Source organism: Rutilus rutilus (genome assembly GCF_951802725.1).
Source record: "Rutilus rutilus genome assembly, chromosome: 21".
In the NCBI taxonomy this organism is placed as follows: domain Eukaryota; kingdom Metazoa; phylum Chordata; class Actinopteri; order Cypriniformes; family Leuciscidae; genus Rutilus; species Rutilus rutilus.
Window position 1 is genome coordinate 29,392,486 of NC_140226.1, and position 24,326 is coordinate 29,416,811.

At 37.3% G+C, this 24,326-nt stretch overlaps 1 protein-coding gene across 1 annotated transcript; it reads left to right on the plus strand.

The window, feature by feature from the left end:
- Window positions 1-6,431: 6,431 nt before the first annotated feature.
- On the plus strand, window positions 6,432-17,208 carry hhipl2 (HHIP-like 2; the record flags this gene model as incomplete). Its single annotated transcript, XM_084392981.1, has 9 exons — window positions 6,432-6,779; window positions 9,727-10,379; window positions 10,933-11,076; window positions 11,230-11,561; window positions 13,495-13,621; window positions 13,809-13,954; window positions 14,057-14,138; window positions 15,074-15,156; window positions 15,831-17,208. 9 exons carry the CDS (start codon window positions 6,432-6,434, stop codon window positions 16,364-16,366), a joined length of 2,451 nt encoding a protein of 816 aa, XP_084249107.1. The 3' UTR covers window positions 16,367-17,208.
- Between the last annotated feature and the right edge of the window lie 7,118 nt (window positions 17,209-24,326).

Here is a 24,326-nt window from a genome sequence, read left to right on the forward strand (position 1 = left end):
ATCCCTCATCATTGGGGTGGTGGAACGGATCTCGACAGCTGAACTATTTGCCGTCGGATTCTGTTCCCCCTATGTTTCTTACACAATGAGGTTCTAATATTTCTCACATTGCATGTATTTACAAAACCCAATAGCCTAGTGGTCAGTACACTATTCATTGCTTTTCAGCTTATTGTGACCCGTGTTCAAGTCCCGGTTCGTCAAACTTTCTTGATACTATACTGTCCTATCATAACAAAAGGCAAAAATATATATTCTTTAAACTGATGCAAGTTCAGCTCCATCCACACACAAAAATAAAATCAGCATTTTTTAAGCCGTTACATCAACACCTCTCATAATGGGAGTGGGGGAACGGATTCCGACAGCTGTTTTTTTTGCCGTCGGATTCTGTTCCCCCCATATTTCTGACACACTGAGGTTCTAATATTTATCAAATTGATGCTGTTTAAGCTCCATCCACACACAGAATAGAATAAGCATATTTTAAGCCGATACATCAACATCTCTCATCATTGGGGTGGGGGAACGGATCTCGACAGCTGAACTATTTGCCGTCGGATTCTGTTCCCCCTATGTTTCTTACACAATGAGGTTCTAATATTTCTCACATTGCATGTAATTACAAAACCCAATAGCCTAGTGGTCAGTACACTATTCATTGCTTTACAGCTTATTGTGACCCGTGTTCAAGTCCCGGTTCGTCAAACTTTCTTGATACTATACTGTCCTATCATAACAAAAGGCAAAAAAAAAAAATTCTTTAAACTGATGCAAGTTAAGCTCCATCCACACACAAAAATAAAATCAGCATTTTTTAAGCCGTTACATCAACACCTCTCATAATGGGAGTGGGGGAACGGATTCCGACAGCTGTTTTTTTTTGCCGTCGGATTCTGTTCCCCCCATATTTCTGACACACTGAGGTTCTAATATTTATCAAATTGATGCTGTTTAAGCTCCATCCACACACAGAATAGAATAAGCATATTTTAAGCCGATACATCAACATCTCTCATCATTGGGGTGGGGGAACGGATCTCGACAGCTGAACTATTTGCCGTCGGATTCTGTTCCCCCTATGTTTCTTACACAATGAGGTTCTAATATTTCTCACATTGCACGTGTTTACAAAACCCAATAGCCTAGTGGTCAGTACACTATTCATTGCTTTTCAGCTTATTGTGACCCGTGTTCAAGTCCCGGTTCGTCAAACTTTCTTGATACTATACTGTCCTATCATAACAAAAGGCAAAAAAAAAAAATTCTTTAAACTGATGCAAGTTAAGCTCCATCCACACACAAAAATAAAATCAGCATTTTTTAAGCCGTTACATCAACACCTCTCATAATGGGAGTGGGGGAACGGATTCCGACAGCTGTTTTTTTTGCCGTCGGATTCTGTTCCCCCCCATATTTCTGACACACTGAGGTTCTAATATTTATCAAATTGATGCTGTTTAAGCTCCATCCACACACAGAATAGAATAAGCATATTTTAAGCCGATACATCAACATCTCTCATCATTGGGGTGGGGGAACGGATCTCGACAGCTGAACTATTTGCCGTCGGATTCTGTTCCCCCTATGTTTCTTACACAATGAGGTTCTAATATTTCTCACATTGCATGTATTTACAAAACCCAATAGCCTAGTGGTCAGTACACTATTCATTGCTCTTCAGCTTATTGTGACCCGTGTTCAAGTCCCGGTTCGTCAAACTTTCTTGATACTATACTGTCCTATCATAACAAAAGGCAAAAAAATATATTCTTTAAACTGATGCAAGTTAAGCTCCATCCACACACAAAAATAAAATCAGCATTTTTTAAGCCGTTACATCAACACCTCTCATAATGGGAGTGGGGGAACGGATTCCGACAGCTGTTTTTTTTGCCGTCGGATTCTGTTCCCCCCATATTTCTGACACACTGAGGTTCTAATATTTATCAAATTGATGCTGTTTAAGCTCCATCCACACACAGAATAGAATAAGCATATTTCAAGCCGATACATCAACATCTCTCATCATTGGGGTGGGGGAACGGATCTCGACAGTTGAACTATTTGCCGTCGGATTCTGTTCCCCCTATGTTTCTTACACAATGAGGTTCTAATATTTCTCACATTGCATGTATTTACAAAACCCAATAGCCTAGTGGTCAGTACACTATTCATTGCTTTACAGCTTTTTGTGACCCGTGTTCAAGTCCCGGTTCGTCAAACTTTCTTGATACTATACTGTCCTATCATAACAAAAGGCAAAAACATATATTCTTTAAACTGATGCAAGTTAAGCTCCATCCACACACAAAAATAAAATCAGCATTTTTTAAGCCGTTACATCAACACCTCTCATAATGGGAGTGGGGGAACGGATTCCGACAGCTGTTTTTTTTGCCGTCGGATTCTGTTCCCCCCATATTTCTGACACACTGAGGTTCTAATATTTATCAAATTGATGCTGTTTAAGCTCCATCCACACACAGAATAGAATAAGCATATTTTAAGCCGATACATCAACATCCCTCATCATTGGGGTGGGGGAACGGATCTCGACAGCTGAACTATTTGCCGTCGGATTCTGTTCCCCCTATGTTTCTTACACAATGAGGTTCTAATATTTTTCACATTGTATGCAATTACAAAACCCAATAGCCTAGTGGTCAGTACACCCTCCATTGACTTTCATTGCTTTATAGCTTATTGTGACCCGTGTTCAAGTCCCAGTTCGTCAAACTTTCTTGATACTATACTGTCCTATCATAACAAAAGGCAAAAAAATATATTCTTAAAACTGATGCAAGTTAAGCTCCATCCACACACAAAAATAAAATCAGCATTTTTTAAGCCGTTACATCAACACCTCTCATAATGGGAGTGGGGGAACGGATTCCGACAGCTGTTTTTTTTGCCGTCGGATTCTGCTCCCCCCATATTTCTGACACACTGAGGTTCTAATATTTATCAAATTTATACTGTTTAAGCTCCATCCACACACAGAATAGAATAAGCATATTTTAAGCCGATACATCAACATCCCTCATCATTGGGGTGGGGGAACGGATCTCGACAGCTTAACTATTTGCCGTCGGATTCTGTTCCCCCTATGTTTCTTACACAATAAGGTTCTAAGATTTATCAAATTGCTGCAAATTACTAGCTTCAATAGCCGAGTGGTCAGTGCCCTGACAATATTTTTTTTTTTTAGCTTCGGGCGACCCGAGTTCAAGTCCCGGTTCGTCAAACTTGCTTGATACTATACTCTCTTATCATAATAAAAGGCAAAAAATATATAGGCTATTCTTTAAACTGATGCAAGTTAGCTAATTACTAAACCCAATAGGCTATAGTTGTTTCCACTGTTGATAGGAAAATGCGAGGGATGGCACCGGCGCCTCCATGTCATGTAGTGCGCGCTCCACACTCCGCACAAACACTTGGATATGCGTTTAATAATATCGAACATTTATCTAGGTTAACGTTAGAGCGAGCGGCCATGCCAAACGGATAAGTCCTCTTTATATTTAAAAAATCTAATTCTGTTGCATTTTTATTGCGCCAGTTTGAAAAGGGCGGCTGAAAAACAGATAAACGCCCAACGCTGATGTTTTTCTTTAAATAAATTAGTTTAAGCTTTAAAATAAATATTGTTTGTGGGTTAATTAATGCCACAATAATTTGTTTATTTTATTGGCTACTTATATTTTTCATTTTTGTTTTGCATTGAATACCATTTAAAGGATTTGCTGTGCACCGCAATTCCATCCACCCATAGATGCATTCCGTTCATATTCTCATCTGCTTTTCTGTAGGATAGTATGGTTTATTAATAAGGTGTGTAGCCTACAGCATTTTATCTTTATCACTGAAGTAGGCTAGCCTATTAAGCCATTTTCTTTAATATAAAGCTTTTTCTTTAATATAAGGGTTTTCAATGGGAGGAAAACGCTTAGCCTAATGTGCAATTAAACGCAATGTTCCTATTCTGGTAGCTATCTGCTATTAATTAGACCTGTGTGTACAGAATTTGATCTTTTAACATGAATGTCCATTGGGGGCTGCTATTTCTTCAGCTTTTTGAACGTAGATGTATGATAAAGACATGATTATCAATTTTATGTGGATAAAGGCATATTTTGTACATGACTACACATGTCCTTACAAGGTCAAGAAAATATGTCGTTGTAACGACATAGCATCTCGTTATTACGAGAAAAAGATGTCGTTTTAACAACATAAGATCTCGTTATTACGAGAAAAGATGTCGTTAAAACGACATAAGATCTCATTATTACGAGAAAAAAAAAATCTTTTTAACGACATAAGATCTCGTTATTACGAGAAAATGTTGTTTTAACAACATAAAATCTCGTTATTACGAGAAAATGTTGTTTTAACAACATAAGATCTCGTTATTACGACATAATTGAGTGGAAAAAATAATGTGGCAGCAATGCGTCACCGTAAGATAGAACCCTAAGGGTTCTTGACTCAATTTTAAACAACCCTTTATGCCAAAGGCTCTATTTAAGGATACATGTCCTAAAGTGATAGTTCACCCAAAAATGAAAATTCTTTCATTAATTACTCACCCTTATGTCGTTCCAAACCTGTAAAACTCTCGTTCATCTTCGGAACAAAAATGAGAGCTTTCTGACCCTCCATTGACAGCTAAGCAGCCACCATTTTGACGCTTCAAAAAGTTCATAAAAGTATCATAAAACTAATCCATATGAATCGAGCGGTTTAGACCAAAATTTTCTGAAGAGAAACAATCACTTTATATGATGAAAAGATTGAATTTAGGCCTTATTCACATATAAACATTCATCAACTTGTGATAAACACATCAGTTGTGGTAAATGGAAGCTCAAGCATGTTTGCTTGACGTACGAGAACCAATGAGGTTCATTCTCGTGTTACGCAGTTTGAGCTTCTGCGAGAACCAATAGGAATTGTTCTCGCACGTCAAGCAGGTTTGGTTGAGCTTCTGTTTATGCTCACTGTTCAATGTTTATAATGTAAATAAAAGCCTAAATTCAATCTGTTCATCATATAAAGTGATCGAGTCTCTTCTGAAAACTTGGACTAAACCGCTAAATTCATGTGGATTAGTTTTACGATCTCTTTATCTTTTAAGCGTCAAGGTAGTTCCGTAGCTGTCATTGGAGGGACAGAAATTGCTCAGATTTCATCAAAATTATTTGTATTTGTGTTCCAAAGATGAACAAAAGTCTTACAAGTTTGGAACGATATGAGGCTGAGTAATTAATGACAGAATTGTCATTTTTGGCTGTGCAATTTTCTAAAAAAAAAAACATATTAAATTGCTACTTACATGGGTATTATTTCTGAACATCTATTTCTGATCTAGTTAATCACTTTTAAACTCCATAAAAGCAGATGGAATAGACTCTTTGTGTGCAGCATATCAAACACTTTCCAGTTCATGTTGCTGGATCACTAGGATCAAGAGCTATCTTTGAGCTCGACTGTCATTGAAGAGCAACAGATGACTTATGCATGAGCGATACAGACTTTCTTCTTAAGACAAACATAATACACAGAAACTGTGCAGTTTTGAAAGTTAACCAGTTGTAAGGAAGCAATGCTTTGGAGAAGAGCAGATTTTTTCCCCCACTAGGTGGCACACATGAGTTTGTTTTCAGGAAATCAACGGGAGTTTTTGCTCGGAACATCTACCTCATCTACCAATTAAATAAAACAAAACTGTAAAGAAATATAGCCTAATTTTAAAATAATTTAATTAAATGTAACTTCAGATGTAGGCTATTTGTTAAGCATGGATGGCTCTCTCTTGATTCATTTGTTTTATGTGATTTTATTGTTGATATTTCGTCGTACTTAACTTATTTTTGTATAAAACAAAATTTGCATCGATTTCATTAAAGGTAATGTAATAAATGATTATACCAAAAGTCCTGACAGAAAAAAAACAATTAATTATCCATAAAATGAAGTAGATCGTTTTTTTTTTTTTTTTTTTTAAGTCTTATATCAGAAATGTATCGAATTTAAAAATGAATTATATTAAATTATGTATATATATATAACATATATATAAATTATATTATTATATTATTATTATTATTATTATATAAATTATATAGGCTATATATATATATATATATATATATATATATATATATATATATATATATATATATGTATATATATATATATATATATATATATATATATATATATATATGGTCGTTTTATAGGCCAATTATAAATATTGTACATCACCTATTTAAGAATACGATATCCTGTAATTAAAGGCGCACATTTAACGAAGAGTGAGGCGCGCGCACGCACGCACACACAGCATATAGCTTAAGCAAAATTCCGTACACACACACACTCAAGAGCAAACACACTCCTTCACTCCCAAGCACACGGTAAAAATGCCGAGAGCGCCGGATTCACGAAATCATCATCATCGTGTAAATTGCCCTGAGGTGAGTTTCCTGACCAAGAGGACTGCATGGCTCCAAGGACTCTTCACACGCCTCATTATAATAATTTACTTCTCTTATTTGAGACATACTGTGGCACATCCTCAGTGTTTGGACTACCGGCCACCTTTCAAACCCCCTTACCACCTTGAGTTTTGCAGGCACTATGAGAAATTTGGTTGCTGTGACCAAAAAACGGACAACAATATTGCAACGAGATACTGGGACATAATGGACCTGATTGGTGAAGAAGAATATGCAGTGTGCGGGGATTTGGTAAAAGATATTATGTGTCAGGTATGTCTGATATTTTGTGAACAATTATGATGACGTTTTAACTGTGTTACTGATGTATTAACGTGGTTTTTGAAATGTTTGTCTTGTGTGTGTAAGAAAATATTAATAGGCTATAAGTTGCACCTGTTTAAATTATTGCTGCTCTTCCCAGTAGATGTGCGGCTGCATACAGTTATACAGATGCAGAAATTTAGAGTAAATTATTTTATTAGTGCTTGGGTAAGACAAGCGTCATTTTACTAGGCTATCATTTGGTTAGATATGACAGCTTTTGAACAAACCCCCAAATCTAAATATTTTGTTTGTTGTACTTGCCCCCTCAGATTTTTGAGATAAATATATTTTGAATGTAAAAATAATAATAAAAAATAATTCTAATTATAATACTTTTACATTTGATACGATCACACAGGTATGATTGAAACGTTCAGTTCGGCACGTTCAGCATCTGCTAAATTCAAATCTGCTTTCGCGCTTTGGCTGGTTTGAACCAGAGGCGGACGCGCTCACATATGTTTATTTTATGCTTCTGATATTTTAATGCATATTAGCCTACTAGCAAAAATAAATGTTTTTTTTAGTTTGTAAAGTACACACTGTCTATAGAAGCGGCAATAATAGTCCTCTATTCTTTTCCCAGTTCACCAACGATATACTTTCATGTCTTTTGAGAGAAGCTGATGAATTTAACCACCACGTGTTGTAAAAGCAAACGCAAAATTAAGCCATTTTAATCCAAACCATCCAATTTGATTGTACTTAAATTAAGGCAGCAATTGTTTTAGTGTTCTGAATTGCAGATCAACTAACCTTTATAGATCTACTAAAATATAATTATAAAGGTTAACAAAATACATTTTCTTACACATATTTGAGAATCGTAATATCAGATTTCATGATATATATTTAACAAGTGTTTGGGAATGTTTTGAATGAAAATTACATAAAACCAACACATCAGTAATACAGCCATATTGTGGCAGCGGTGTCATGTGGCAAGCATGAGGCATGTCATGGAAATAATAAATATATAAAAATGCAAGGCTATCACTGGCCAATCTATACAGATATGAATGATACCTCATATCAGGCTTCTTTTTTTAAATGTGTACAGTTACCTTTCAAAAGCGATTTTACTTGTAATTTTCACTGGGGATCAAAGAATTTCATTAACTTACAGTACATTTAAAGTAGGACCCAAGTCATATTACAGGGTAGGAGTCATAGATATCATATAAAGGCTAGATGTCTTAAGGCGGAGTCACTTCCGGCATTACCGGCGGCCATCTTACCACAGGGAAGCGGTGAATTAAGGTGAGTGATCAGCACGCACACAAATCCTCTTATCTCGCTGAAATCTTGACGGATTTACAAACGGTTTGGTTTCTTACAAACGTTATTACCGTGGCTATAATTCCGAATGCTTGAACATGTATGTTATAATTATTCATATGTATGCAGTGTCATAACTACATCTCTGACGTTTCTAACAAACCAAACCGTTTGAAAATCGGTAGAAAATTGAGCAAGTTATGGTTATTTAAAAGTGCATGCACCATGTTACGAGTGAGCGAGCACACTGTGGTAAGATGGCCACCGTGTGCGGACGTCGACCTCCATTGGCCAGCAACGCGCACGAGACATCTAGCCTTTATATGATATCTATGGTAGGAGTCCCAATCCTGTTCCAGGAGATATACCTTCCTGCTCCAAACCTAATTAAATACACCTGAACCAATTAAGCTCCTCAGGAAAATTTGATAACTACAATCAGGTGTGTTGGAACAGGGTTGGAACCATAGGAACCAGTGTTGTAGTCACGACCAGGCCAATACCTGAAAAGGTTGAGTCAGAGTTAAGACCAAGACCAGAATTCAGACAGTGTAAATAGGCTTTCCTTTAGGGTAAACGAAGCCTGGTTTTGCATCAGTGTCACATGAACCTCTGTAGCATGTTCCAGAGACACGATGACACTGAGTCAAGACCAGGTCCAAATACTGAGGCCCTGTTTTACACCTAATATTAAGATGTGTTTTGGTCGATCTGATCACAAGTGGACAGCTCTATATAGAGGTGTTAATGGGTTTAAAAAGTTTTGAGCTTGTCCACTTTCGACCACTTCCAGAGGTGGTCAAAAACGTTTTCGACCAGATTGCTTTTGTAGTGTAGATGCTCATGAGGTCGAAAGCGTTCAAACAGCCACAAAAACCACCTACTGACCTAACTCATAAACATTACGGGAAGCGCGCTAGCCAGACGGGATTTAAACTTTGTTGGCTGAAGACCCAAATTTGGTTTGAAGACGAAAAACATACCAAGCACAATGTTCTCTCACCATTCTTTCTAACAAACACTCACAGTGTTCGGTGTGGTCTTGTGGCTTTCAGAGAAGAAACGAAAGCTGATGTTCTCCGTATGTTTTTCCGACGTCTTCGGGCGCGTTCATATGTAAATTGCACAAGCTTATTTTGCCCATTAGATCGAAAGATCTGGAAAAAAAAACATGCATTTACCCGGCCATAGACCCTCCCTTTGAAGAAATCAGAACAGATGTGGCCCAAAAGTGGACAAAAGAGACGGGAATGTTTCTCCCTTGTCTACTTGTGATCCGTTCGACCCAAATGCATCTTAGTACCAGGTGTAAACAGTGCCTGAGTTGGTGTAGCTGGTCCACCTGCACTCTTGCTTCCCATGCTGGGGGCCAACAAACCAACAACCAGCATCCCATGCTGGTCCCAGCATGCAAAACATACCTTATGCTGGTAACTAACAATACTGGATTTTTCAGCAGGCTGAAGATGGACTCAAATCTGGTCTTACAACACTGGTTGGAACTGAACTCTTGGATTGGGCACCCGTTACAAAGACTTGTGGGTGGGCTCTTTTGAGTGGGCCAGTATAAGCTTCAGAAAAGGTCAAAAGTCTAGTTGTCTTTTCTCTTTTGCAGGAGTGTTCTCCTTACGCAGCACACTTGTTTGATGCTGAAGACCCGTACACTCCAGTGCGCCACCTACCAGGACTGTGCTTCACTTACTGCTCAGACTTTCACAGCAAGTGCCATTCTGTGGTGAAGTACCTAACCAACAGCCGGACCCTGCAGGAGACGTGTGAGAAAGACCGCTCGCATTTCTGTAACCTCATTAACCTCCCTGACCAGGACTACTGCTACCCCAATGTCCTTAGGAACAATAACCTGTATAGCAATCTGGGCAAAGTGATGGAGGACCCCAGAGGCTGCCTGCAGCTGTGCCTGACAGAAGTGGCCAATGGGCTGAGGAACCCCGTGCTGATGCTCCACAGCGGAGATGACACCCACCGCATGTTCGTGGCAGAGCAGATAGGCTTTGTATGGGTGTATCTGAGAGATGGCAGCCGCTTAGAGCAGCCCTTCCTGGACATCAGCGGGGAGGTGTTGACCACACCGTGGCTGGGAGATGAAAGAGGTTTCCTGGGTCTCGCCTTCCATCCCAAGTACAGAAACAATGGCCGCTTCTTCATCTACTACTCCATTCTGATCAACGGCAAACTGGAGAAAGTTCGCATCAGTGAAATGAAGGTCTCAGCTCATGACATGAACATGGCAGACCCCCACTCAGAGAGGTTAATAGGTTTGATCCACGTTGTCATGCATATGCTATCAAAATACATGGAATATGGGATGGTCCTCTCAAAAATACGCAATCTTTTTTTTTAACCCAAGTTGTTTAAAATCCGCACAGTTACTCTGTGCATATATTCAGTCAAGTTCTCAAAAAGCACATAAAGTGCTTTAGATTTCAAACTATCATAAATTGATGCGGCCCGTTAATCTGCATGTTAATGACATCAAACCTCATTGGTTCTCCCGTGCCTCATGACCAAATGTCATTGAAGTTAAAACTGATGTCATTGTTGTTTTTGAACACAGACAGCCACTATAACGTTGTTGTATAGAAAAGAACTGCGAGACATTTAAAAAATATATATATTTTCTTTCTGTTCCAAAGAAAAAAATAACAGAATACAGGTTTGGAATGACATAAGGGTGAGTAAGTAATGACAAATTTCGTTTTTGTGTGAACTATCCCTTTAAGTTGACAGTACATTGGAAATAGTAGGCTACTTTATATTTATCTTCCTTATATCTTAATCTGTTTTAAATCTGTCTTTTCAGAGTTCTTCTTGAGATTGAGGAGCCTGCAGCAAACCATAATGGTGGGCAGCTTCTGTTTGGTCTAGATGGATATCTATACATATTCACAGGAGACGGTGGAAAAGCAGGAGACCCTTTTGGGAAGTTTGGAAATTCTCAAAACAGGTGAGGACAGTTTTGAAACATTTAATAATAATTAGTGTAGAGTTAATATTATGAATGTCACAAATCATGCTTAGTGCTTTGAAAAAAACTCTTTCCAGTACCTCCCTCTTGGACACGTTAGCGTAAAAGCTTTGCTATTCAAATATGTTTCAGATCAGCATTGTTAGGAAAAGCGCTTCGGATTGATGTGGATGGTAGCAGTTTAGATGGAAAGCCCTATAAGATTCCTCCAGACAATCCCTTTCTTGGAGAGCCTGATGCAAAGCCAGAGGTCTATGCCTATGGTGTGAGGAATATGTGGCGCTGCTCGGTGGATCGAGGCGATCCGCTCACCCGTCATGGCAGAGGGAGAATCTTCTGTGGCGATGTGGGTCAGAATCGATACGAGGAGGTTGACATCATTGTGAAGGGAGGAAACTATGGATGGAGGGCCAAAGAAGGCTTTGAATGCTTTGATATGAAACTATGCCAGAACTCTTCTCTAGGTGAGCTGGACCGTAGAATAACCACACACACATTTGGGTCCGAGAAAATGACAAATCAAACAGAGCATTCCAAGATTTTTTTACTGCTCAATGAAACTGGTTACTGAAGAACTTCATACTACAGGCCAGTCCATAAATTTGTGATCCTGATATCTGGAAATGGTCAAGTTTTCAAAACATTAACGTTAACTCAAAAAATTAAGATTTACTTACCCCCATGTCATTCCAACACTAATACTATTTTCAGTTCCACGGAATCCTTAAGATATTAAGCAGAATGTCTGAGCCTGTTTTCCGTACAAGGAAAGTGGGTGGTGATTTATACTGCCAAATTCTCATAAGAATTTACAGAGTTACAGAGATCTCAAAATAAATTGATAAGGTTGGTTTTAGGTTTTAATAGCTTTACACATGTTGATGCTTCCCATTTTAGACATCTTAAGTGGTTACCTATAGAAAGCAGAGTTGTGCACTTTAAATTAAAGATGGTACACAAGATAATTAATAAAAGAGCTCCTTCGTCATTTTAATATGCATTTTTCTAGGGTAAGTGAGAAACACTGTTATAATACTAGGCAGAGTCTAATGGATATTGCATTATGTCGTTTCAAAACAATGTACGGTCGGTCAAAGGTCTTTTGAATACTCAGGGTATAAGTTGCCTAGATGTAAAGAGTATGTTAAATATGGTTGGTTTTAGTGTGAAAGTTAAAAGTTGGCTATTAGATAAGTTGTTTTAGTGATTCATTTGTGTTAATGTTTTTGGGTGGATGTTTAAGTGTGATGTATATTTTGGTAATTATTGTAGTGTTGTAAGTATAACAGTATGCAGTGCCAAGATAACCTGTCTCTAGGAGTGAAGTTGTGCTTTACATCAAGGACCACAATGGAAACATTTTTTTTTTTTTTTTTTTACTTTATTATGTTATCCTTGACAAATGAGTGTATTTTTCACTGTTATTTTTGATTTGATTTTCACAAATCAAATCAATAAGGTCAAAAAAAGGCCCAAAGAAAAAAAATAAAGTATCAAAAGCCCCCAATATTCAGAATAGTGGTAAATTAATATGGGATTTACAATGACAGATTCTCAAACTAGTCCCTCTATCTTGAATTTTGTCTTCTGAAGTCCTATGAAAGACCTGTGTGAGAAAAATTAGTTATTTACTAATAATATGCGTAGCTTTCAAATCTCATTTGCTAACTTACTGAATTGCAGTTGGCCACATTGCACACAAAAAAACAGTAGTGTTTGGTGAAAATCAGGTCTAATAGGTCAGTGAGCTTAAAAGCAGATTTGCAGCGGTGGAGAGAATTTTCATTGAATAATTGCTTATATTTTTATGCTCCTCAGACAACGTTAATGTAAAGCTATAGGAAGACTTGGAATATAACCCACAAGTTGCATGGACCACATTTATGATGTTTTCTTTAGGGCTTAGCAGTGCAAATCACCATTCTTGTGCAAAGCAGGTCAGACATCCTATAGTCCCAGTCCAAGACTTAAATGCATGTTTGAGCTGTGTTAACTGAAAGCAGCTTGCAATGGCATATCTTAAAACATTTCACTGCCATTGTTTTGTTTTAAGATGCACACCAATAATGTTTTTTTTTAAGGCACGATTATAAAAGCTTATGTCCTAATTAAACTAAGGCTTACTCCTGGCTTAATCCAAGCCTTGTCTGTGAAACCAGGCCTTTGTGTTTTATGAAAGAAATACAATTCAGGATCAAAGCAACACAAAAGGTGAGGAAATGATCACAGAATATTCTAGAATGAAACTTAATGAAGCATAATAACTTGAGCAAAGTAAAAATATGTCAAGGTCTGTCAAATTAAATAATGGACAAATTCTAATTTCTTAACATATTTTTTTATTGACAAAACCTGCTATAATCCACCAACGTGTTTTTTTTTTTTTTTTTTTAATAGATGACATTCTTCCAATATTTGCCTATGGACACCATGTTGGGAAATCCGTAACTGGAGGTTATGTGTATAGAGGATGCGAATCACCCAACCTCAACGGACTTTATATTTTTGGAGACTTTATGAGTGGGTAAGGACCAACGCTCAAAAAAACAAAAAACGTTATTTTATGCATAATCAACTTTCAATTCGATTTTCTAGAAAATAACTATAAAGTTACAGTACATGAGAGTCATTTTAGGTAATTCGGTCACTACTTTTTTTAATTAGCATAAGTCTGGGAGAGATGACAGTTCAAGCCTTTTGTTCTTATTCAGACAACTAATGGCTCTGGAGGAGGAGAAGAAAACTGGGAGTTGGAAGGAAAAGAATGTGTGCATGGGAGACACTACAACCTGCTCTTTTCCTGGGCTTATAAATCATCACCACAAGTTCATCATCTCATTTGCTGAGGATGAAGCAGGTAGGTTTGTGCACAGTTCTGTAAAGGTGTAATATGAATATTAAAGCAATAATATGGCTGAAAATCATTCATACGATATGTTTGTTTTTGCTTTTTCTGAAGGAGAGCTTTATTTTCTAGCAACCTCCTACCCAAGTGCAATGTCTCCTTTTGGCACACTTTACAAATTCGTGGATCCATCCAGGTATGTATATTCTGATACATATTGTCAACTTACACTGATTCTCGTGCAAATGAAGGCAATATCTAATCCATTTATCCATCCATCCATCTATAATATGCAGGTAGTACAGTAGTGAAGAAATTAACTGTCAAAATAAATCTTTAAGCAATGGCCTCTATATAACCAGTCATATAGACAGATTGGGTAAATTCCCCATTATAAGAGTACTTAAAACGGATAACTCTCAGTTAAGACATCATGCTGGGAAACAAAAGGACAGGACGTGTCAGTTTAAGCATCATGTGGTCTATATTCCTTTGGAATCTTGGAATCTGTGGCGCATGCTTTCACCAGATGGTTTCCATCCAAACTTCTGGAAATCTGCTATCATCTATCTATCACGGATCATAACTCAATGATTTGTTCATGCTATTTTGCAAAATAGGGGGTCTGATGTGTGAAATGTGAAATGTATTATTTTATTTTGTCTCTAAATAAAATGAATCTAGTAAAGGATAAATAACTGGCAAATTTATATTTAAAGAGTGAAATGACTGTAAACAACCAAAAATAAGCTGTCTGATGTTTTAAATAATTAACTGATGGAAAATATCAAGAAAATAATCCTGCTGGAACCAGCAAGATTACAGGAGATTAATCGGCACATCTGAAATCAATCTCACTAATAGCAATACCATACATTAATCCCAGATGTTCCATATTCTTTATCCCTCTTTAAATAGCCAAGTGGAAAAAAATGTACTCATTACTAATAGGAGCAGTTGGAGGTCATTGTCGTCTCACACACACAACCCTGTGTATCAATTTGTGTTGAAAAACGATGATGCAATTTAAAATGTCTTTTTTACCTCACGGCACTAAAGGAGGCCTACATTTTTTAAGGTTAATGGGTGTTAATTTTCTCTGCATTCCCTCTGTCTGTCTTGGATTTACAGGAGAGCACCTCCAGGAAAATGCAAAAACAAGCCACTTCCAGTAAAGGTCAGAGGAAAGAAAGTGCCATTTACACCAAGAGAATGTAAGAATCTATCCATCTTTATTGTAGGCTATATATACAGTGCTGCTTGAAAGTTTGTAATTTTAACAAAATAAGAGGGACTAACTTTTTATTTAGTACTGTCCTGAATAAGATATTTGACATAAAAGATGTTCACAACATAGCCCACAAGACAAAAAATAACTGCTTCTATAAAAATGACCCCATTGAAAAGTTTATGAACCTTTGATTCTTAATACCGTGTGTCGTTACTTGGATGATCCACGACTGTTTTTTTTTTTTGTGATAGTTGTTCTTGAGTCCCTTGTTTGTCCCGAGCAGTTAAGCTGCCTAATGTTCTTCAGAAAAATCCTCCAGGTCCCGCATATTCTTAAGTTTTCCAGCATCTTTTGCATATTTGAACCCTTTCCAGCAGCGACTGTATGATTTTGAGATCCATCTTTTCACACTGAGGACAACTTAGAGACTCAAACACAAGTGTTAAAAAAGGTTCAAACATTCACTGATGCTCCAGAAGGAAACAGGATGCATTGAGAGCATTTTTTACAAATTCTGCAAGGGGTTCACAAACTTTCAAGCAGCACTCTATATTATTTTATTATTAATTTATTATTTCAACTTCAAACATTCCTGGTTAAGATTGTAACAGAACTGCTTAAAGACTCATACATGTATAAATATCCTGGTTTTTTTAGTGACTGTGCTTGGCATAAGTGAAACACCTACAAGATCTCCACTGGAAAAGATCATACTACCCACTAAACCACCGGGCACGCGCCAGCCCACAATGGCCAAACCCTCCACATCTGCACCAAAGAAAAAAAAGCCGGGCCAAACCACTACGGCAAAGTTGCGCAAAGACAAGCCCAAGAAAACAACTCAACCAAAGGAGAAGCAAATCAATGTAAGCACAAAAACACTAAAGAAAGCTCCGCATCCTCAGAAGAAGACAATGTTACAAACCAAAAAAGTCACAGGAAAGCCCTCTCACAATCCCAAGCTGTCCATAAAAGGAGCCCCGGAAAGAAAGAAAACCAAACCGCTCAAACCAACGAAACCAAAAGAGGTGACAAAGCCGAATGTCTGGCTACAGAAGGCTAAAAAGACTGGAAAAGTGGTGAGGAAACCTGTGAAGAGCAAACCTAAGGCGACTGTTTCCAAAAAGAATCCAGACGGCAGCACAAAGACTAAAAATAGCCCTCTGGCAAAAAAGAGAAAACTGTTTAAATAAGCCATGTGCGTGGTGTAGTAATTAGATGGTAGTAATGTAGTGCAGTAATAAGAACTCAAAGATATCCTGTTCAAACAGTGTATCAATGAAATAGCAGCTCTGAGGTCAGGAAGATGTGTGATGTGAGAGACCAAAGAAAAAACCACAACAGTCTTGCGCCAACAGTTGATTTTGTTTAGCATGCAATACAGGAGCATTCTTCAAATGGTGATCTTTATTTTTGGAATGTGGTTAAGTAATTAGTTCGGGGCGATGATCTTTACTTTAGATCGAAACTACAATTATAAAGAGAAATTCTAAATAAAAACACAAGAATGCTTTGGAAAGTCTTTCTTAAACATAACTCTTTGAAGCTAAAATACATTGTATTGTAAAATGTGATAATTTTATGACATACCTAAGAAAGTCCAAAATGTTTCAAATGTAAAACCAAAGTGGCATTGCTTTGCCTTTAATTAATAGACGCAGACAGAAGGCAAACTTATGTACCATGCATGATAAGTTTTTGGGGGGTGTAAGTAAAAATGGTTCTTTCAATAAAGTGTTTTGGCTTGTTTACAGTAAAATTCCATTTAATGCAGATCCAAACCAAGCCTGTATGAGGGTGTAAATGAAGTATTACTTGCTACACCCTTGGTGTTCCATCTGAAAAATAATCCCAGACTTATAGGAGGACCACTATTGCTGAACATGTAAAAAAAAAAAAAAAATTTGCAATGTGACTTTTAACGAATTAAACTTTTAAATTATGCAAGTTAGTCATTATATATGCAGTATGCAGTATGTACTACTGCAGTAGGCATAAAGTATGCACACTTTGAAAATGTTACTTTTCCTAACTGTTATTTCACAAAACAATTAATAAAACACTTTTAATAAAACATGTTTTGTTTTGTGTTTTTTTATAGATCAAATCACCAATAAAGTGCCAAGTAAAAAAGATTTTCAAAATAGTTGCACTTTCTGCAGTATTAAATAAAAACGGGTCAAGGGAAAAACAATTTCTCTTCAAATTTTACCCCGGCAACAGAGTCACCACTGTGAAGTATGTCAAAAACTCCAAGCAGAGCATAATGTAGATGATCTACCATAATTTCACTGACAACATCCAGCCAAAGAAAGGGCCAACCCATCATTCAAGATCCTAATAACCTCCCCTTCCTTCCATCCCCTTCCACACACCTGGACAGAACTATGCACCTCACATATTTGAATAGATAATGGTATAGGCACTTCTATCCACCTTATTTTGCAATTTTTTTGTGAACGTGCAAGACTTCTGATTTATTAGCTGCTACATTAAAAAGAAATCTAAGAACATAAAATGCAGATGATTATTACAAACTATTTGTGCAATAAACCAGTGTTTATAACTACAACAATACAAATAATATGAGAAATACCAGTTTGCAATTTCAAGCCGTTTTTGTACAGAGCCTCGCAAATGATCGCACCTGCTCTTTCATCAAAAATAAGGTGGATATGAATGCACAAATTTACTGAGATATTTTTGCAGCGTTTGTAAGGTATTGTGCTGCATCTAATGGTCTTTGCATGTGTAAGATGTCACGGTGATTATAAGAATTCAGCTGTGATGGGATGATGGAATGTTGCAAGGGGATTATCATATTTGGGTCCTTGGCATCAAAATGTTTTAAACCCTGAGCTAACCTATGATTATCACCTGTAATGAGTGAATTGGATATTAAATCAGTAAAATAAAATGTTTATTAATTTGATTGCCTATTATTTTGGTTGTTTTTTTATAAGTTTGGTCAAATTTGTTAAAATAAAATAGGCAAATACTTAAAAACAAACACTCACCCACCAGTTTATTAGCTTCACCTTATTAGTACCAGGTTGCCTTCAGAACGGCCTTAATTCTTCATGGCACAGATTCAACAAGGTGCTGGAAAAATTCCTCAGAGATTTTGGTCCATATTGACATGAGAGCATCACACAGTTGCTGCAGATTTGTCGGCTGCACATCCATGAAGCGAATCTCCCGTTCCTCCACATCCTAAAGATGCTCTATTGGATTGAGATCTGGTGACTGTGGAGGCTGTTTGAGTCTAGTGAACTCATTGACATGTTCAAGAAACCAGTTGAGATGATTTGAGCTTTGTGACATGGTGTGTTATCCTTCTGGAAGTAGCCATCAGAAGATGGGAACACTGGTCATAAAGGGATGGACAAGGTCAGCAACAATTCTCAGGTAGGCTGTGGCGTTTAAACGATGCTCAGTTGGTACTAAGTTGCCCAAAGAGTGCCAAGAAAATATCCAACACAACATTACAGCAGCACCAGCCTGAACCATTGATACAAGGCATGATGGATCCATGTTCTCATTCTGTTTACGCCAAATTCTGACTCTACCATCTGAATGTCTCAACAGAAATCGAGACTCATCAGACCAGGCAACATTTTTCCAGTCTTCAACTGTCCAATTTTGGTGAGCTTGTGCAAATTGTAGCCTCTTTTTCCTATTTGTAGTGGAGATGAGTGGTACCCGATGGGGTCTTCTGCTGTTGTAGGCCATCCGCCTCAAGGTTGTGCGTGTTGTGGCTTCACAAATGCTTTGCTGCATACCTCGGTTGTAACGAGTGGTTATTTCAGTCAAAGTTGCTCTTCTATCAGCTTGAATCAGTCGGCCCATTCTCCTCTTACCTCTAGCATCAACAAGGCATTTTCGCCCACAGGACTGCCGCATACTGGATGTTTTTCCCTTTTCACACCATTCTTTGTAAACCGTAGAAATGGTTGTGCGTGAAAATCCCAGTAACTGAGCAGATTGTGAAATACTCAGACCGGCCCGTCTGGCACCAGCAACCATGCCACGCTCAAAATTGCTTAAATCACCTTTCTTTCCCATTCTGACATTCAGTTTGGAGTTCAGGAGATTGTCTTGACCAGGACCACACCCCTAAATGCATTGAAGCAACTGCCATGTGATTGGTTGATTAGATAATTGCATTAATGAGAAATTGAACAGGTGTTCCTAATAATCCTTTAGGTGAGTCAGGGAACTACACTGCGACCAAAATGGTCGCATATGCGACCTTTTGAAATGCCATTGCGACCAAAATTTTTAATGGGTCGCAAATGTATCACTGATTATTTTTGTACCTGTTTTAGGCAATATGCTATGAATTACTATGAGCATTTATTAAAACAGAAATGTGTATTTTAAGAATACGTTTTATAACGTGCTCTGAGCATTCAACACATCAGTTGGCTTCAGCCCCGCGACCGTTACTTAGATTAAAACATACCATTGTATCTGCGCGACTCGCGAGCTCTCTCTCTCACACAAATACGGACGCGCGCGCGCACACAGAGAGAGAAGATAATTGTAAAATGAAAATTGACGGGCTATAGTTTAAATTTTGTTCTTGCTTGTTTTTTTTTTCTGTCAAAATGTCGGAAAGCATATTGTATTATCCATCCATGTTTTTAAAATTCGTTAAATGACGGACGTTTTACAACACAGCCCTCGTTATATGTCAGATTTGTCAAACTTAGCCTACTTGATATTATTTTTAGAATACGTGATTCGTTACGCTATTATTGGACTCCTGTCTATTCATTGTCAACTGTTTTCTGTAAATATGTTTATGGCTAACATTTATGCAGCTAATGCCTGTCCTGTTTAAAATGCGCAATGTTCAAATGCAAAGACAGCACGTCACAAATAGAAGCTCTTTTCCCTGTGCTATTTAGTATCATATTTGGTTATTGGAATAATAAATTAAGTAGCCTATCTTTATTGTACACCTGTTTTTTTTTTTTGTTTTTTTTTTTACTGTTTTCTAGGGGTTTCTTAATTTTAGACAAGTTGACCAGCACACATTATATGCAATTCAATGCAATATAATGCATGTGTGTCCTATGTGTGACATATTTTGCACACAGGTAAAGGTGCCCAACATAAGTCATTTCTAAAGAAAAAAAAAAAAGAAAAAAAAATGTTTCAATAATAATTGAAATATTATTATAAAAAATAAAAAATAATTTCCAAATGTTTTGGAAAATATCTCTTTATTTGATTATCAGTAAATTTGTTTTCTATACAGAGATATCGATATCGGCCATAACAGCAATATTAATATCGGTTATTATCGATATCGGCCACAATTTTCACATCCGTGCATCACTACTTAAGAGTTCAGGAGTCTGCCCATCTGTGCCAACCATAGCATGTTGAAATCCATTTTTGGCACTTTATTGTGTACTGTATTTTCTATTGCAGTAAATCTATCCCAACTAATGTTAAAGAAAACAAAAACAAGAAGGCATGTGGTTTAAAAGATGGCAAGTAAAAAAGCACATCTGTATGCAATACAGTTTCATTATTGTTCATTATTATCCAGAGCGGCTTATAAACAATTTGTGCGACCAAATCATGTTTTGCGCCAGTAACTGAAAAAGTTAGTAGCGCAAGTGCCACCAGTGGAAAAGGTTAGTGTAGTTCCCTGTGAGTGTATATCCCCTTTCTTCCCCATTCTGATGCTCAGATTGAACTTCAGCGGATCATCTTGACCATGTACCAAATGCATTGAGTTGGTGCCATGTGATTGGCTGACCAGATATTTGCGTAAATGTGTTGAACAGGTGTACCTAATAAAGTGGCTGGTGAATGTATAAAGGTTGACTGTGTTCATTTTTAAATAAACTTTGTGATGACGAGTGAATTGGCTGTGACACAATAGGATCACAAACAATATATTTTTTAAAACAAGCTTTGTTAGGGCTTGTCTTTTGCAGTTATGCTGACAAAACCTAACTTTGCTAAGTCTGCTAAATCTTTACTTGAAAGGCTCTGTAGTGCTTTCACCCACAGAGCTTTACTGTATGCTGTAATTAAAGCACAGGTTATGGGCATTCCATTACAAAAGTTTCAGAAGACATGCTGGAACTAGATTATTTGTATCACGACAAGCAGAAACTAATAACTGGGTTTCTAAAAGCCACTGCAAGACATATTTGTTTGGCAGAAATCCTAAGGACTTCTCTAGGAGATTGCCTAAAGGTGATGATTTGTCGGACTGGTGAAAACATCACTAAGGTTCCCTTTTATCCCCAAAAAAAGAAAAGAAAAAAAAAGGGTCTTCAGCACGCAAGAAAATATTTTCACTTGGTTCTCTGCTTCTCTATTGGCTTTATTCTGTTTAGGGTCTTTTTATTTCTAACTCCAAGATCATGTACTAACATGTATTTTGATTAGGTTGAGTCTTGAGGTATATTTATATTTTGTTGTTTCTTCATCTTTATCATAATCTTAAAGGATTAGTTCACTTCAAAATGAAAATTCTGTCATCATTTACTCACCCTCAAGTTGTTTCAAGCCTGTAAGCGTTTCTTTCTTCTGCTGAACACAAAAGATGATATTTTGAATAATGTTGGTAACCAGACAGTTGATGGACCCCATTGACTTCCATAATATTTTTTTTCCTACTATAGAAGTTAATGGTGTCCATCAACTGTCTGGTTACTGACATTCTTCAAAATATCTTCCTTTGTGTTCAGCAGAAGAAAGAAATTCATAGGTTTGAAACTTGAGGGTGAGTAAATGATGACAGAATTATAATTTTGAAGTGAACTATTCCTTTAAAGTGCATATTGCACAAGTTGTTTGCTATTCAGATAATGTGCACTTGTCTACACTCAACAAGGCCAATGATGCCTACCAGGACTGCTAATTCATGACCCCCAACAAATATCATACTGGCAATATAGAACTGCCAAAAAGTAGTCATTACTCACCGATCAAATAAGACTTTGGCGGGACAAAAATTCACTTTGGCGGGCGCTAAAACTCACTTAAGAGTCGTTTGGTCATTAATCGGACTGGTTTTGTTTCACTCATCGCAACGTAAATTTAGCTGCAGCTAAGTGCCTTTGTGCGACCCAGCTTTTCTCACTGTGTGACCCACGAGTGTGTCGCGACCCACAGTTTGAAAACCACTGATTTAGATATATAGGCTCTCTCAAACTTTTGAATCAAGGACCTGTTTTTTGACCCCATACAGTTTGAGGCTGATTTAGAAGAAACGTATTTGAAGTAACTGGTTTGACTTCCCATTGTGTGGATAAAAAACACTGAGACGTTTCTCAAAATATCTTAGTTCTGCAGATAAAAGAAAGTCATACAGGTTTAAAATGGCATGGCACTGAAGAATCTGTGTAGAAGACACAACTTTCACTCAGAAATTGCTAATTAATTTAACAAACAATAACAAAGAAATGGCAAGTTAACACAAGCAGAAAAACTGAAATAGTATTTTCTTACAAAATGTACTCCAATAACCTTTGTTTTATTTACACATTTGAAAAATCTGGTTTATAATGACATAATTATATATATTATATATTATAATTTTTTTTCAGTCAAATGTTGTTTGTTTGCATATAATCTGTTACACTAAAACATAATAGACAGTTAACAGCAATGACAGCAATGCCCTGCAGTGTGACATGCTATACTTACTATAAAACAACTTTAAACAAGCTGGGTAACATGAGGGTACCACAATCCCATGAATTCAAATTCAACAAGAGACAAGAGAACATCCAGGCAAAAACATGTTTTGGATGTTTTGGTTGTCTGAAAGACAACAAAAGACCTATGTCACTCTGTCTATGTCTGTAATTACTTGCCCTCTAGCAGACACTTTTCATCGTAGGTCTCTTACAGTACACTAATAACCAGGACAATTCACGTAAAGCAACCTGAAAGAGTGAAGCTGCTAAAATTAAAGGGGCTCGGGACACGTTTAACATTGGCGGGTGCCCTCTCCCCCGGGCCCTTAGTGGGCCTCTCTGATCACAGGGCCTGAGACAGCATTCCCGCTTATGGGGACAGTTCTGCCTGGTTAAGCTCCTGGCTCACGGAAGCAATGATGATGGAAGAGGATTTTAGATTTTAGATTTACTTAAGAACTGTAGAGATCTGTAGTAACTCATAAAGGGCGGCACAGTGGCTCAACGGGTAGCACTGTCGCCTCACAGCAAGGAGGTTCGGTTTTGAGTCCCGTATATGAGCCAGGAGGCCTTTCTGTATGGAGTTTGCATGTTCTTCCTTTGTCTGCGTTGGTTTTCCTCTGGGTGCTCCGGTTTAACCCAAAAACACGCATTATAGGTGAAATGGAGACACTGTGAGTGTGTGTGTGTTTGTTTGTGAGTCCCAAGCCATGTAATGTGGAGGGTTGGGGAAAGACCTGGCGAACTACCCCAGAAAAATCATTGGCAAAAAATTTTTTTCTTTTGCATATTGCAAAAAATGGCCCATAAAATCACCAACAGTTGGATATGACTGAAATGGTAAATGAATGAGTAACTCATATAAATGGACACCACAAAATGAAAGAGGAGAAAAATGCTTCAAGAATTGAGTAAAGCCGAAATGCTATTGTCATTATCCTGCTCACCGAGTTTGTCATCTTAGTGAGATATTTCACATAGATGTGCTAGCCTTCCGACAGGAAGAAAATTATTAACTCTCTTTCCCAGTTAAGAGGAGCCCGTTTACTGAATGAGCGACAAACATGCTGGCAGGAGACATCTGCCCTGGTTATGAGATTCTTAAGCTTGGAAAAATGGATTTAGCAAGAATTACATTTACAAATGCAAAACAATACGATACAATAACCCATGCAAATATACTAATTCAATAAAGAATCAATATCACATGATTTTTCCTTTTATTTTATGATATCTGCGTTTTCACTTTATCTTTCTCTACCACGGAAACTGTGTATAAATGTATATATATATATATTGTGATGATTATTTCAAGTTACATCTGTTTCTTCAATTTATATTAAAGGGGCTATATGTAGAATTCAGAAACCTTTGTTATTAGCGACACCGGTGGCCATTAAGTGAACTGCAGCCAGCAACTTATTTCTCGAGCTCACACACTTGCACACGTAACTTATAAGAGAATGAAGGTGATTATATT